The sequence below is a fragment of the Pristiophorus japonicus genome, chromosome 15 (genome assembly GCF_044704955.1).
Source record: "Pristiophorus japonicus isolate sPriJap1 chromosome 15, sPriJap1.hap1, whole genome shotgun sequence".
NCBI lineage: Eukaryota > Metazoa > Chordata > Chondrichthyes > Pristiophoridae > Pristiophorus > Pristiophorus japonicus.
In genome coordinates this window covers 23,788,938-23,806,448 of record NC_091991.1, presented here as the reverse complement: position 1 = coordinate 23,806,448, position 17,511 = coordinate 23,788,938, and the positions used below count along the sequence as shown (strand labels likewise).

The 17,511-nt window shown below is 44.1% G+C and overlaps 1 protein-coding gene across 6 annotated transcripts in view; it reads right to left on the bottom strand.

Moving 5' to 3' along the window:
* Positions 1–17,511, bottom strand: part of tmem117 (transmembrane protein 117) — a 408,913-nt gene that overhangs the window by 182,182 nt on the left and 209,220 nt on the right. For all 6 annotated transcript variants that reach the window (XM_070901596.1, XM_070901595.1, XM_070901597.1 and 3 more), the window contains exon 4: positions 9,250–9,349. In XM_070901596.1, coding sequence (XP_070757697.1) covers positions 9,250–9,349 — 100 coding nt within the window. The remainder of the gene's footprint in view (positions 1–9,249; positions 9,350–17,511) is intronic.

Below are 17,511 nucleotides of genomic sequence, written 5' to 3'. Positions count from 1 at the left end.
TCCTAATCTGCCGCCATTCAGATAATATTCTGCCTTCGTGTTACAAGTTATAAACCTTGAAATTAAATTAGACATAGTTGTGATGAAGAAGCACTGTTCCAGTCAGAACTTGTAGTTTCTAAGTTTAAAAAAAAAACATAGCTTATCTAAGTTCTTCAGATTTGGTCAGTTTATCTAGTTTGAGAAAATTCATGCTTATGTTATGCTAACAGTGATTTTCTCAATTACTGAAATAATTGTAAATGGTTATGAGTCTATTTTGAGCAAGTGGGAGAGACAGCTTGGTGAATTAAATTTATATGGATTGCATTTGATTAAGGGTGTGCCAAACCCGACTGATGAACAAGGTCAGAGAATGCGGAGTCAGGGGACAAGTAGCAGATTGGATAGCTAGCTGGCTTCAAAACAGAAAGCAGAGAGTCGGGGTAAAGGGTAGCTATTCACAGTGGCAGAAGGTGGGTAGTGGCGTTCCACAAGGATCAGTGCTGGGACCACTGTTATTCACAATTTATATTAGACTTTGGAATCAAAAATGCAATTTCTAAATTTGCAGATGACACCAAATTGTGGGGAGGGAGGTGGGGGAATAATCAATACTGAGGAGGACTGCAACAAATTACAGGAGGACATTGATAAACTTGCAGAATGGGCATAGAATTATATAATTGGCAAATGAATTTCAACAAATGTGAGGCATTACATTTTGGTAGGAATAATAGACGTCACTTATTACTTGGAGGGTGCAAGTCTAGGTGGGTTAGAGGAACAAAGGAGTACAAAAAAAAAGCAAACCAGCACTAGAGTTTATTTCTAGAGGTATAGAATTGAAAAGTAGGGATGTTATGCCAAACCGGTATCGAATCTTGGTTAGACCACACTTAGAGTACTGCGTACAGTTCTGGTCACCATATTATAAAAAGGATATAGAGGCACTGGGGAGGGTGCAGAGAAGATTTACAAGGATGATACCAGAAATACAATGGTAAATATATGAGGAAATGATGAACAGCCTGGGTCTCTTTTCTATTGAAAAAAGGCTCAAGGATGACCCAATAGAGGTCTTTAAAATTATGAAAGGTTTTGATAGAGCCTTCAATGTAAGATCATCTTATAGGCCAGCAATATAAGATCATCATCAAGAAATCCAATATGGAATTCAGAAATTATTTACCCAAAGAGTGGTGAGAATGTGGCACTCGCTACCATATGGAGTAGTTGAAGCGAATAGTATAGATGTATTTAAGGGGAGGCTAGACAAGCATATGAGGGAGAAGGGATATGTTGATAGATTTAGATGAGAAAAGACGGGAGGAGGCTCAAGTGGAGCATAAATGCCTGCCTGGCCTGTTTCTGTGACGTATATCCTATGTAATCCTATGTAAACAGCGATAGTTTCTATTTATTTTCTGATGTCAGATAGTTGGGGTAAATCAGAGTTAAAATATTGAGTTTAGACAGCTATGGCTGTGAGAGGACCCCATTCTTCTTTGGCAATGGTGTCCAATGTACATAACTGACTCAGAATCTTGGCAGCGTATTCAATGGCTTCACATCACCCTGCATGCTTCATCTTTGATCACCTGGTGCACAGAGCAAACAAATCAGAGGGCTTCCTGGTGGGGCTGCTTTTGGGTTTGGCAAAATCCACCATTTACCATTCCAGGAATCAACAGTGAGGGTCTCTCCGACTGCTTGACCCCGTTTTGATCTTTGGTACATGGCTGAGTGACTATAGGGCAGAAACATTTTTATTCGTCCATGGGATGTGGGCGTCGTTGGCAAAGCCAGCATTTATTGCCCATCCCTAATTGCCCTCGAGAAGGTAATGGTGAGCTGCCTTCTTGAACTGCTGCAGTCCATGTGGTGAAGCTACTCCCACAATGCTATTGGGGAGGAAGTTCCAGGATTTTCACCCAGTGATGATGAAGGAACGACGATATATTTCCAAGTCAGGTCGGTGTGTGACTTGGAGGGGAACTTGGAGGTGTTGGTGATCCTATGCAACTGCTGCCCTTGTCCTTCTAGGTGCAGAGGTTGCGGGTTTGGGAGGTGCTGCCGAAGAAGCCTTAGCGAGTTTCTGCTGTGCATCTTGTAAATGATGCACACTGCAGCCATAGTATGCCGGTCGGTGATGGACGAAGTGAATGATGTCCATTGGTTTGTGAGCAACCAGTGGGCACTGCAGGCCATTAATCATTTTATTAACCTAACTTACTAAACTGTTATTTAAATTTACTACCACTCATTTTCAATTGGGACTTTCTGTCCAGTAACAGTGCATTCTATAACTCAATTTTCAGGGATAAATGAAAGGTCATCGACCTGAAACATTAACTCTGTTTCTCTCTTCACAGATGCTGCCTGACCTGCTGAGTGTTCCCAGCATTTTCTGTTTTTATTTCAGTGTTAAATGTCTGCCGTAATCACTTTTATTGTTTGGTTCAATGCCTATGCTCAGAAACTAATTAAGCAGAAGAGTTGATGGCTAGAACAACTTTTTGAAATGTTATTTTATGCAGATTGGCGGACTCAGGAGTAGATGAATCTAACTTCGATTGCTGCGCTATTAAGGGAAATGTATGGAGAAAGCAGCAAGCGTTCAGACTAAAACTCACCTCACAAATTGCGAGATCTGTCAAACTCTCTGTTTACATTGAGGAAATAGCTATAAACACGAGAAGCATCGAATGGCATAAATTACAGCCTCAGCTTGAATTCTGGTGGGAGATCTGAATTCTGCAGATGAAGTTGGATTTGTGTTCTCCAAGTGCATTTGACTAGTGCACGATACTGATCAAATTCTAATACGTTCGAGAAAGGATATATTAATTTGTTTGTGTATGAACTCTAAATTTATTGTTTTGAAGTATTGTGCAAATTCAGTATCTTGCTGTAACCTTTGGTTGATACAGTTTTACTTGACCCACAAATAAAACTAACAAATTAATTTTAGCACTATGCTTTAGCTTGACTGCATAATATTTTGTGCCCCTGAGAAGGGAACGAATTGTGTGATAGGCATCCCATGTATTCTCCAGTGGCTATTATACTGCAATGAGATCTCAATTGTTCAAACCCAGCATGCAAACCCATACATGGAATGCACAAGGGTGCAGATTTTTGATCATAAAAGGCGCAGTCTGTCATGTATTCAACTGTCATTGTAACCCATATATAAACTGACCTAAGTTGTACACCGTGAGAACACTGACCACTAGGTGGTGAACTTGTGGGAGACACTCCTAACCTGGAGTTTCAGGTATAAAAGGGGTAGCTCCACCCACCTTCTTCACTTCAGTGCTGACAAATAAAGGTTACTGGTCACAGAGTGACTTTCTCTCAAGTATGGGCCTCGTGTGCATTTGTACTGTATAGTAAGGACATATTATTGGCGACGAGAAACTGGGATTTAAACCACGCGAGCATGGCCACTAGCAGCACAGACGAGAGGTACTATGTTGGTGATGATTGGGACAATTTTATTGAGACTACAGCAAAGTTTCATCACTAAGGAATGGATGGGACAGGATTCGGCCGACAAATGCAGGGCTCACCTCCTGACGGTTTGTGGATCTAGGACATACTCCCTGATGAAGGATCTTCTAGCGCCAGAGAAGCCGGCGGACAAGACTTTTGAAGAGCTCAGTAAGTTGATCGGGGAACATTTTAAACCGGCGAGCAGCATGCACATGACGAGACACCGGTTTTACACGCACCGTCGGCGGGAAAGGCAAAGCGTTCCAGACTTTGTGGCAGATCTCCGGTGACTGGCGAGCCTATGTAAGTTCCCAGATGCATGCAGAGTGGAGATGCTGCGAGACTTTTTTATTGAGGGCATCAGGCACGCTGGGGTTTTCAGGAAACTGATTGAGACCAAAGACTTGACCCTGGAAATGGCGGCTTTGATGCCCCAGACATTTATCTCAGGGGAGGAAGAGACCAGAATGTTGTTTGACAAAAATCTTGGTTTAAATGCAGCAAATGGACAGGGAGTCAACATTGTTAATGCGGCACACAGTTCTCCAGGCAGACAGGGGAAATTGGACATGCCCGAGCATGTAGTCAAACCCAAAGGGGGAATTCAACAGAGACAATGGCTAGCTGAACGGCGATTCATGCCATCGCAAGGGCCATCAACATCCGTCAATGGTGCGCTTAAGGACAGTTACAGAGACAGTCAGAGACGATCGACTGGTAATGGACCTTTTCTTTCCAACAACAGCTCATGTTGGAGGTGTGGAGGCAAACACACAGCCAGAGCTTGCAGGTATCAGCAATATACCTGCAGAAACTGTAACGTCAGCGGTCACTTGGCACGTATGTGCAGGAAGCCTGCAGCCAGTTTGATGTACGAGGAGGACGGGCCTGATGTAAGCCCTACGAAGCCAAATGGACACTGGGGGAAATCGCTGGAAGCTGAAGTTCAGCGAGTTCATGTGGACCACATACAGTTCATACACCAGGATACCACCGATAATTATGAAAATGCTCCTCAATGGCATCCCAGTATCAATGGGGCTAGACATGGGAGCCAGCCAGTCCCTGATGAGTATCGACAAGTTGTGAGCGTCCAAGGCCAGGAGGCCAAAACTGGAGACAGATCACAAACCCCTAACGTCCCTTTTGGCCAACAACAAGGCCATAAATGCAAATGCGTCGGCCCGCATACAGAGGTGGGCACTCACGTTAGCTGCCTACGACTATACAATTCGGCACAGACCGGGCACTGAAAACTGCGCCGATGCAGTCAGCAGGGTCCCACTAGCCACCACCGAGGGGGCAACTGAGCATGCTGCTGAGATGGTCATGGCTGTTGAAGCTTTCGAAAGCGAAGGCTCACCCGTGACAGCCCGTCAGATCAAAGTCTGGACAAATAGAGACCCGCTACTGTCTTTAGTCAAGAAATGTGTCCTGAATGGGGACTGGGCAGCCACGTACGGGGCATGCCCCGAGGAATTTAAACCATTTCACAGGCGCAAGGATGAACTCTCGATTCAGGCCGATTGCCTACTATGGGGAAACCAAGTCGTCATGCCTCAGATGAGCAGCGAGGTGTTCATCCGAGAACTCCACAAAGAGCACCCGGGCATTGTCATGATGAAGGCAATTGCCAGGTCACACGTTTGGTGGCCAGGGATGGATGCAGACCTGGAACTTTGTGTTCCCAGGTGCAACACGTGTGCCCAGCTGGGCAATGCGCCCACGGAAGCCCCCCTTAGCTCCTGGTCCTGGCCCGCCAAGCCATGGTCACACATCCATGTGGACTACGCAGGCCCTTTCATGGGAAAAATGTTTTTGGTTGTAGTAGACGCCTACTCCAAATGGATCGAGTGTAACATTCTCAATTCAAGCACATCCTCTGCCACGGTAGAAAGTCTACGGGCAATGTTCACCGTCCACGGTCTACCGAACGTCTTGGTCAGCGACTATGGCCCGTGCTTTACAAGCATTGAATTCCAGAACTTCATGGCAGGAAATGGTATCAACCATGTCAGAACGGCACCGTTCAAGCCGGCCTCAAACGGCCAGGCAGAACGAGCAGTGAAGATAATCAAACAGGGGGTGCTCAGATTCCAAGGGGGTTCCCTACAAAGCCGCTTATCATGCCTCCTGTTGGCCAATAGATCCCGACCACACTCGCTCACAGGGGTCCCACCCGCAGAGCTGCTAATGAAAAGGACGCTCAAAACCAGGTTATCCCTTATACACCCCACCATGAAAGAAATTGTTGAGACCTGGCGCCAGTCACAATGTGACTACCATGACGGGAATGCGAGGGCGCGATGTATTGATGTTAATGACCCTGTTTTTGTCCTCAACTACGCTGCAGGGCCTAAATGGCTCACAGGCACTGTGATTGCCAAAGAGGAGAATAGGATTCTGGTTGTTAAACTTACCAATGGATAAATCTGCCGCAAACACGTGGATCAAACAAAAAGGAGGTTCAGCAACCCCATAGAAGAAGCAGAGGAAGAACACGGTGTAGAGTTTACTCCACCATAGGTGACCGAACACCGGCACCAAGTGGAGGAGAGCCCAGTCACTGTGGGCAGTCCGGACAGGCCTGAGGCACCGCAAACAGCAGACACTCAGGCCAGCGCCCAACAACCGGAGCCCCAACTCAGGCGCTCTACAAGGGAGTGTAAACCACCAGAGAGACTTAACCTGTGATCCCCATAAGACCTTTGGGGGGGGAGGTGATGTCATGTATTCAACTGTCATTGAAACCCATGTATAAACTGACTAGTTGTACACCGTGAGAACACTGACCACTAGATGGTGAACTTGTGGGAGACACTCTTAACCTGGACTTTCAGGTATAAAAGGGGTAGCTCCACCCACCTTCTTCACTTCAGTGCTTGCAAATAAAGGTTACTGGTCACAGAGTGACCTTCTCTCAAGTATGGGCCTCGTGTGCATTTGTACTGTATAGTATGGACATATTACAGTCTACTTATGGACACGATCTTTTTGGCGTGAATTCAAGACAACAGTGTTTTGGGGGGAAAGCACATTTGAACAATGGGGTTAATACAAAAACAATAATCATAAAGGATAATGGATTCACTTGTACTCTGAATTCCTGCAACATGAAGTGTGCAAATGAGACCTTTACCCTTAGCATCATTTCCATGCAGTCATGAAGCCTTTCTTTGGCACCCTTTCTTTGGCAACAGTGTTAGGTGTGGCTCCGTGAGTAGCACTCTTGCCTCAGAAGGTTGCAGGTTCAAGTCCCCCTTCAGGGACTTGAGCACATAACATCTAGGCTGACACTCCAGTGCAGTGCTGAGGGAGTCTTCTCAGGCTGTCCCCCGGAGTCGGGGATGACTTGCTTCCACACTAAAATATGAGTTCTAAGGTGACTGATGAGACCAATGCGGGCCAAGTCCCGAACTTCATTTTAAAGGGTGGAAGATGCCTGTGCGTGAATTCTTTTAATGTGGGGTGGTCGTTGCACACCAGCTACCACACGGACTTGACAGAGCAATGTCTTGGTCCAATAGTAAGGGAATCCAAGATTATTGGAGACCAGACTCTGCTGCATGGGCCTAACACGCACACACACACATTCTTACTAACCCCCTCGGTCCCTCCCTCCAGTTATCTCTCACTGTTTTTCAGCTTATGTTTTCAACATAGAATACCTGACCCTGTACCCCGGGCCCCCTGGCTCCAGATCCAACTCGCTGCTCTCCATGCACAGGCTCTGCTGTGCCTTTCCGCACTCTCTGCAGCCACTCATGCTTTGGTGGTTGGTTACCACATGTATACTGGCCTCGTGTCCCGAACTTGCTGCTGGCCTCTTAGCGCAATTACTGCGATCAGCGAACTCAACATAGACCAGGTATTGTACCTCCGACCTTTCTAGTCGGCGTGGTCCAGTATCTACCAACTTAGCTACCACACGGACTTGGTCCAATGGTGAGGGAATCAAAGACGATTGGAGACCAGACTCTGCTGCATGGGCCTAACACACACACGCACACACACACATATTCCTACTAATGTGTGTATGTGTGTTAGGCCCACACTAATTTTTAACCCATAGAAACATTCTGACCTTCTTTCACTCATAAACATTACTGCAAGTTGGCACCATTTACTGGAGCCCTCCCCAACACCCCCATTTACTGGAGCCCTCCCCAGTAAAAGCAGAGATTGGGGAGGGGTCATCATCATCATCACATCATAGGCAGTCCCTCAAAATCGACTTGCTTCCGTGCCAAAAGTGAGTTCTCAGGTGACTGAAGAGTCCAATATGGGAATTACAGTCTCTGTCGCAGATGGGACAGACAGTCGTTGGCGTAAAGGGTGGGTGGGGAGTCTGGTTTGCCGCACACTCCTTCTGCTGCCTGCGCTTGATTTCTGCATGCTCTCGGCAATGAGACTCGAGGTGCTCAGTGCCCTCCCGGATGCACTTCCTCCGCTTAGGGCGGTCTTTGGCCAGGGACTCCCAGGTGTCAGTGGTGATGTTGCATTATCAAGGAGGCTTTGAGGGGGTCCTTGAAACATTTCCTCTGCCCACCTCGGGCTCGCTTGCCATGTAGGAGTTCCTAGTAGAGCGCTTGCTTTGGGAGTCTTGTGTCGGATATGCGAACAATGTGGCCCGAGTGTGGTCAGTGCTTCAATGCTGGTGATGTTGGCCTGATCGAGAACACTAAAGTTGGTGCATCTGTCCTCCCAGGGGATTTGCAGGATCTTGCAGAGGCATCGTTGGTGGTATTTCTCCAGCGATTTGAGGTGTCTACTGTATATGGTCCACGTCTCTGAGCCATACAGGAGGACGGGTATCACTGCATCCCTGTAGACCATAAGCTTGGTGCCAGATTTGAGGGCCTGATCTTCGAAAACTCTCTTCCTCAGGTGGCCGAAGGCAATGTTGAACCACGTCATCGATGTCTGCCCTTGCTGATAATAGGCTCCCGAGGTATGGAAAATGGTCCACATTGTCCAAGGCTGCGCCATGGCTCTTGATGACTGGGGGAGGGGTAAATAGGGAGTATTGGGGAGGGGCTCCAGTAAATGGTGATTGGGGAGGCAAACCAGTAAATGCTGAGGGAGCGTTGCACTGTCGGAGGCACCTTTCTTTCAGATGAGACTTTAAACCGAGGCTCTGTCTGCTCTCTCAGGTGGATGTAAAAAATCCCATGGCACTATTTCGAAGAAGAGCAGGGGAGTTATCCCCGATGTGCTAGCCAATATTTAACTCTCAATCAACATAACCAAAAAAACAGATTATCTGGTCATTATCACATTGCTGTTTGTGGAAGCTTACTGAGTGCAAATTGGCTGCTGCGTTTCCCACATTACAACAGTGACTACACGCCAAAAGTACTTCACTGGCTGTAAAGCGCTTTGAGACATCCGGTGGTCGCGAAAGGCGCTATATAAATCCAAATCTTTCTTTCTTTTCTTCACACGTTTGATAAGATATATTATGCACATTCACATTTTTGCAAATGTGAGTTTTGTTGTTCAGTCTCAATTCACGTGTACAGTAAAACATCAGTCACATATCCAGCTACTGTAAGGGTAGTCAGGATTCCAATATTTTATCTTGAGAAATTGAAGCTCAAAAATGTAATCTGTTGAATCCTAGCCAAGCCTTTTTTTAAATATATCTGTCTGCATTGTAACAAGCCTGCTACATTCTGGGTGATGAATTAAATTCACATAATTTTACACCTCCGGTTAAACATCGACAGTCAGAAAATAAATGGGTCTCTTATTAAGAAAGGTTATCCTCACCATCCAGGCAGTGACAAAATCTCCCATCCAGGTTCCGACTGCTGCTAACTTCATGAAGCTTTCATTTCTTATGCCCATGTATTCATTAATGAAGTAGGGACTGTGGAAGAAATTCACATCATTAGTATTATTCCAGGGACCAATATTAAAACATTCACCAGATAGTGCTTGTCCCCTCCATAATACACTGGAATATCATATTGTCGGCACAACATGTGAATCTCAATCAGCAGTTTATTTGGAGATGTGATTTTTCCATTGAAATGCTAACAATTCAAAACCAGCTGAAAAAGAACCCGTTATAAAGTTTCAACATCTTTATTATTTTAATGAACTTTTTAATTTCATTTTTGAAGACAATCACCTAACACCCTGTCCTATTGCAGGGCAAGCAGAAAGGTTACTAATGCCTGGGCATTCATATGTTATGTGGCCACCAGCAAAAATATGCAAGTAATTAAAGAACGATCATACTTTTATTTATATAGCGCCTTTCATGACCTCAGGATGCTCCAAATTGCTTTACAGCCAATGAGTACACATGAAATTTCTTCTCTGAGGTTTGTAAATCTATGGAATTCTCTGCCTCAGTGAGCTGTGGAGGCTGAGTCATTGAATATATTTAAAACGGAAATAGACAGATTTTTGAGTGATAAGGGAATAAAGGGTTATGGGGAGCGGGCATGGAAGTGGAGCTAAGCTCATGATCAGATCAGCCATGATCTTATTAAATGGCGGTGCAGGCTGGAGGGGCCAGGTGGCCTGTTCCTGCTCATAAATGCAGTCACTCTCATAATGTAGGAACGTTTTCCAAGCTATGCTTACAACATACACAATGAAAGAATCCACAATTGTTTAAGGGGGATGGGTGAAATACAAGGTTAGCACCTGTTAGACATGTATTACCCATTTTAAGCACAGTCGATGAAGTTTCTGTTTGAAATCCTATATGAAATGGTTCACAATAAAACACATTCTGGGAACAGAATTATAAAAGATAAGACCTTTTAGCCTCCTAACACATTTCAGAAGTCTGCACTGTTTGAGTAGTGAGTTGCAGTATCAACCCAAGTGAATTGGCAGAATAATTATAGAATGTCGAGAATATAATGGAAGCAAACAGAGTATTAGGACCTATAGCTAGCAAAATTCAATATAAAACAAAAAGCACCATAGTGCCCTTGTACAAGATCTTGATTAAGCCTCATCTGGAATACTGTGTCTTGCAATGGTCCCCTTGCATGGTGAATATAGTAGCACGGAAATATAGAAGCCCTGGAAAAGGCTCACAGAAGGGTCACTAGATTAATGCATAGTCTAAAAACCTTTAGTTATCATGATAAACTGAGAGCTGAGTCTTTTTATTGTAGAGAAGTGTCGACTTTGGGGTGATTTGATTGAAGTATTTAAAATGCTGAAGGGTTAATTAGATAGATTAGGAAGATGAGGAAACGGCATTATACTTTTGTGCAATTATTTACATCTATATACAAGGTTCGAGAACAATGTTTCTCTGCTGCTAATATGCCTGTTAGGTTTTTCTAGCCTGTTGTAATACTTCTAAAGAATGCTTATTATCTATCTTTCCTGCTACCGTTACAGAAAGTTACTAGCTAAATACAGGTCAATAATACACTTCGCTGAAACTTCAGCCAATTGTGACTGGCACCTGCAACCTTGGATAGGCATGTCTACCAATGTTAGACAATTGGCAGTCATACTTAAATATAGCAATGCAAAGTCATTTATAGATAATCAAATATCATTTAGAGGGATAAATGGCATCGCCCTCATTGCTTATAGTGGCACCTCTCTTCAAGTTGGAGACCTTCTTCCACAGATTTTCCAAGTGCAGAAGTTTGTTGAGATCACATTGACCTCATGTGTGAACGCCCCTGATGTCTGTGGGATGCACTGGTTAGTCATCAGTTGACCGTACAATCCATAGAGGGCATTTCCCATTCCCTTGCACCATACACAATAGTCTAAGGATCATCAAGAGAGCATTCCTTTCTGCTCTTATGCTCCATTTTGTGCACTCCACAACTGGACGGATGTATTGAGTGTGCTACAGGTGCAATGTCCCGAATCTGGAACTCCGAAAACACTAATTGTCCAAAAACCGGACATTTTGTGCATAGCTGATGGAGTCGTCCGGAATCTGAAATTATTGTCCGAAAACCAGACATTTTTGAGGCAAAACCCAGCATGTATTCGGTCGAGACATGAAAATCAAGTCCGGATTTTGGGTTTTGCCAGATTTCGACCTCGCCACTCAAAACCCAGCACGGATTCGGTCAAGGATTCTGGATTTCAGACTATTGATTTTCTTGTCTGAAACGGAATGGTCTCGGGCCCCAGGATTCTGGATTTTGGACGTTATACCTGTATTGATCTTGCTAAATGCCTATTAAGGGAGCTGGTTTCTCAGTTGTGTATTTGTTGCACCTCATGTGAGCTCAGAGAGTTGAATAAGTAAATTTACCATTTCCTATGAATGCATTAAAAAAGAGGGAGCGATACTAACTCTCACTAATTGCACAGCAAATGCTATGAGCGCAAATGAAATGGTTTAGCATTTAAGCAATGTTCAAAAATGAAATGATAAAGTGATTAACAATAATGGGGATATCAGGGGTATGGTAGCATAGTGATTATGTTACTGGACTAGTAATCCAGAGGCCTTGACTAATGATCCGGCCGCAATTTTTCATACAAGGTCGGGAGCGAGGCGGGCGACTTCGAGTGCGTGCTGGAACCTAGCTCCCTTCTTCATCCGCCTCTGTCCACGTGAATTTTATGGTTGGGCCTTGTTAAGCCTGCCCTGCAAGGTTCCTGATTAAAAGGAAGCGGGTCTGATGATGTCATCTGATAACGCATCATCAGTAGGTTTCCTGAAAAGGACCATGCCCACATACATTTTGACAGTTGTGCCGTCAGTGTTCTACATCATTAAGGTGCTGCAAACACTGCACAAAGGCGCATGGCTGCACCCAGGCTCTCCCATCACTCCCTCCAGGTGCTTTTGGAGGAAGTCACAGCAGGTAGGGAGGTTCTCTTCCCTTTCAATGGGCGGAAAAGACCTCCCCAGGACACCAACTCATCACATCCACATCACTGTCTTCCCTACCCTATCCTTACTTACACCAACTTACCTTGCACCTCCACCCATCCCTCACTATCTATCTATACTATCATATCCCCATCTCACTAGCCACACCTCACCATCATCCTTGTCCAATCATACCAACTAACAACACACAATTGGGTGTTATCGCCAATGCTGATGAAAAGTTTCTGCTAATGTGCTGTCAAACATTGAAATCTTTATTTTCAACACTTTGCATTCTTGGATAGATTTGTGTGCACTTTTGAAAGTGGCTTAGTGAGTTACAGTGAATGGTGACACATAACAGTACCCCCACCCCACGCAATGGTGATGAGTGTGAAAGGAATGGCTTGGGCATTGTAGGGATGCTTTATGGTGTTGGTGTGGGGTGGTGCTAACCTGGTGTGGGGTAGTGCCAACCTGGCGCATCATGTGGTAGCCAGGGTATACAGTGCCAAGTGAGGTATATCTGGCCATGGTGAGGCCATCCCTGGCGTCCTGGGCAGCAATGTGGTCGGATGCTGATGCCCTGTACAGCATCAGGTGATTGCGGAGAAGGTTGGTGTTGTTGCTGGTGATGCTGGTGTGCCTGGTGATGCTGGTGTTGGGGCTGATCATGGTGGAATTCTGAGGACAAAGGTGAGATTTCTTCCAAGGGCACTGAAGCTGATGGAATAGATGGCAGATGAAGTTGAGATGACAGAGAGTGATTTGTCAATGGTGAGAGAGGTTGCTCCAAGGAGGTGACAGTGGATAAACACTTCAAACCTCCATAAAGCTGAAAAGTATATTCCAAGTCCAGGTTCTATGGTTGGAAATTGAACAGCTGTGAAATGATAGCTTTTATACCACTTCTGCAGCTGTCAACTAGTCAATCTAATCCAGAGTTGTTGAGAATCCGACACATTAACCTGACGTGATCCCAGAGGGACAGGAACCTCGTAGAAAACTTGGTAAAATGGTGAGGACCTGTTAAAATTAACTAACTCAAAAAAATGCTGCTCAGTGCCGGGTCTGCAAACCGTAGGCAGAGCCAGCACTTGGGAAATTGACATGGAGGTGGGTTTAGAGCGGATGTCCGCCCTGCTGTCAATCATGGCTATTTTGCCAAACTCACAGCACCGAGAAGGTTCGGCCATGAGTTCAGTCCCATCACAGCAGCTGGGGAATTTAAATACATTTGGAATAAAAAACTAGCTGCCCTTACCCAGTCCGGTTTATACGTGACTCCAGACCCACAGCAATATGGTTGATTCTTAACTGCCCTCTGAAATGGTCTAGCAAGCCACTCAGTTGAATTCAAGGTGGCGGCTCACCACCACCTTCTCGGGAACAATTCGGGGTGGCAATAAATGCTGGCCTTGCTAGCCACGGCCACATCCCGTGAATGAAAAAAAAATTGTTTGGCAAGTATCCTGTTTATAGTCTCTAGCAAGGGCAGTAAAATGATTTGTATGGCTGCATACGTCAAGAAACACCTTGAATAATTTGGGCTAACTCAGCTTGCCTCGAATGAAGCTGTCCTCAAAAGGAGTAATTTTAAATCTTTTTGTTCTTTCTATTCTGCCACCAGTTGTCACCTTTGTGTTCCAGAATTAATCTAATAAATGTGTTTAAATATTAAAAGACGAGAACAGGTTGATCCCTGTGTGATTGGTGAGTAATATCTTGATGTAAATGCTTCTGCTTTGGGCGTCACTTTTATAACACTGCAGATGGCATTAGGACGCATTATTAAACAACTGAGTAAGGGATGTCCCATAAATCATGAAGTATCAATAAACCGTTCATTGTTAAATTTCTAATGCGGGCTTCATTAATGGAATTGTGAGATGTACAATGACTGATCTCTTCCACTACCCTAGAATAACCTCCTTGATGAGAATCGGGATTTACATCTGCATTGACTCAGGTGGAAGTGCAGTGACTTGGACTCAATCCAGCCTCTGAAAATGATCCAATGGGAGTTGTTCTTTCTGTGTAATGATGATCAATAATTCTTGTGACCCAGATGCACATCTCAAACTGCAGCATCAAAGATCTGCCTGAACTGCAAAACAGAAAGACATATTTCTAAATGCACTGGCATTGGTTAATTCATTGTCAAGAAAAAAAAATTCACAGCGTCAAAAGCATCCCCGAACTTGAAAGTTCTGATGCCTGTCGGTACACAATCAAACCCACATCAAATCAGAAAGCATTACTCATTTTTTAATCAAGGATTCATCCAATTATAATTGGAGCTCCTGTCCTGACTACAGTGGACCAAACAAAACAATTCATTAAAAAAAAACGTATTTTAATACAAAGCAGTTCCTTATACCAAGATTTGACTGTATACACAAACTGTTGTTCAGCACCATTTAATTCTTCAGATAGCAAATTTGGATTCAGCTTTGGAGTTTATAACATTCGGGCAATTGGGATATTGGATCCAAAAATGGAACTTGCTGGTGCATGAGCTGCAAAGGGAACAGAGGTGTACTCGTTGCAAAATAGATGCATATTCCACTTTCAGGCAAATCATCCTGCCATAGCTGCGATAGAGGACAGACTCCCAGTCTACAATGAACTGGCAAAGATTAGATATTCCTTCAAACTAGATTGCCAGGGAAATCAGTGTCTGCCCTGCCAACTAAACCAAATACATTCAGAAAAGCTCATCTGAGTGTGTTATGAGGCTGAAGGGGACATGCAAAATAATACAAGTCCCACGGCAATGGTTACAAGAGAAATAATCTGATGAAGGTAATGCAAAACAATCACTGGGGTACATTATTCAACCAGAGTTGTTCCTGTACAAATGCTTAAGGTTCCCATGCTAAATCCCTCTATGTACCACAACCGGTTAGCAACTGCATTTAGAAAAGTGCACAGAGTATGAGCCCATTAAGTCAGTCAGAAAATAAACCCAATGTATCTGTGTAGGTATTAAAATCACAGCATTAACAACAGTTCACAAAGAAATAAATCACATGCAGAGTCATGGCACGGTAAGGCAAAATAGACCAGTTTGCACAAGCAGCAACAATTGGAACTGCCCAAGATAATCAAGAACATTTCTAATTCTGAATACTGTGAAGTAGAATTGTTGGCCATCCACAGCATTCTCCGAAAAACTTTAAAAATCTCCTGATCACAATCCATCAATGCAATCAAGATTCTCTAAAGGTTGAAATATATATCATGTTTTCTGCTGCTTCATGTCAGCCATGAGTTAAAGCTGGAACATTGTGGAAGATGCATGGATAGGCAGCTTGGGTTTAATTATTGGACAAGTTAAATGTAACCTTCATTGTCAGCTTTTTAGACACAATACAATAGCAGATGATAGTTTTCCTAGAATATTCAGTTATGGTATTCATTTTTTAAAAGCCGCAAGTCATGTTATGGGTTAGCTAAGGGGTACTTGTACCGATGTCGTTATAGACTAGGCATGTTGGCATGGCAACATTATCCGAATGCAGAGCACTAATAGCAAACGTGGTGACAAGTTTACCGCTGATGTGCAGTACAAAACAATATTAAATAACTAGGAACAGTTCTCGCCCTGAACATTTCATTCCAATTTAAAATGAAACCATAAAGTGTAGGACACCATTGATCTTCATTGATCCGGAGGAATGATTTGGCTTTCAAGTGTCATTGTAATATCATACTACACACTCTCTTCTAGCATTGCTGGTTTCCTCTTCTTTATGCTGTTAAAAATAGTTGAGCTTTCACTTGTATTCAGCCATCAGCATCACACAGAACATAGGAACAGGCCATTCAGGCCCTGGAGCCTGTTCCGCCATTCAATTAGATCATAGCTGACCTGTACCTCAACTCCATTGAGCTGCATTTTCTCCATATACCTGATACATAAGAACATAAGAATTAGGAGCAGGAGTAGGCCATACGGCCCTTTGAACCTGCTCCGCCATTCAATAAGATCACGGTTGATCTTCGACCTCAACTCCACTTTTTCGCCTGATCCCCATATCCCTTGATTCCCCTTGAGTCTAAAAATCAATACATTGCATACTCAGCGTCCACAGCCCTTTGTGGTAGAAAATTCCAAAGATTCACATACCTCTGAGTGAAGAAATTCCTCCTCGCCTCAGTCTTAAATGGCTGATCCCTTGTCCAGAGACTATGCCCCCTAGTTCTAGACTCTCCAGCCAGGGGGGAAACCTTTCCACAACTACCTTGTCAATCCCCCTCAGAATCTTACATGTTTCAATGTGATCACCTCTCATTCTTCTAAACTCCACAGTGTATAGGCCCAATCTACTCAATCTCTCCTCTTAGGACAATCCTCTCATCCCAGGGGTCAATCTGGTGAACCTTCGTTGTACCGCCTTCCAAGACAAATATATCCTTCTTCAGAAAAGACGACCAAAACTGTGCACAGTACTCTAGGTGCGGTCTCACCAAAGCCCTGTACAATTGTAATAAGGCTTCCTTACTCTTGTACTCCAACCCCTTGCAATAAAGGCCAATATGTCATTTGTCTTCCGAATTGCTTGCTGTACCTGCATGCTAACTCTCTGGGTTTCCTGTATGAGGACACCTAAATCTCTGTGAACACCAACATTTAATAGTTTCTCAGCTTATTTAACAAAAATATGTTAATCTCAGTCTTGAAAATTCCAATTGACCCAACATCCACAGCCTTTGGGAGGGAGATAGTTCCAGGTTTCCTCTACCCTTTGTGTGAAAAAATGTTTCCTGATTTCACTCTTAATTGGCCTAGCCCTAATTTTAAGATTACGTCCTCTTGTTTTGAATTACTCCACCAGAGGACACAGGGATTGAAATTCGGTATTGCCGTTTTTGAGTGCTGAATTTACCGCCAAGCGGTAGGTGCAGCCTCAAACTTCAAAATTCGGTTTTAATGCCCAAAGGTGAGAGCGCAGCGCTAAAAAGTGGTGTTGCACACTCATCCTCGGGCGAGCGCTTAGGAGGCCGACTGAATTTCACATCAGCAGGCTGCCGCCATGCTCGCTGAAAAACGGGAATAAAGAAAAGAAACAAAAAACCTCAAACTTCTCTGACCCACACACAAACTTCCCCACTATTACAACTAATGAAAAAAATGAAGAAATAAATAGAAACATAGAAAATAGTTGCAGGAGTAGGCCATTCGGCCCTTCGAGCCTGCACCGCCA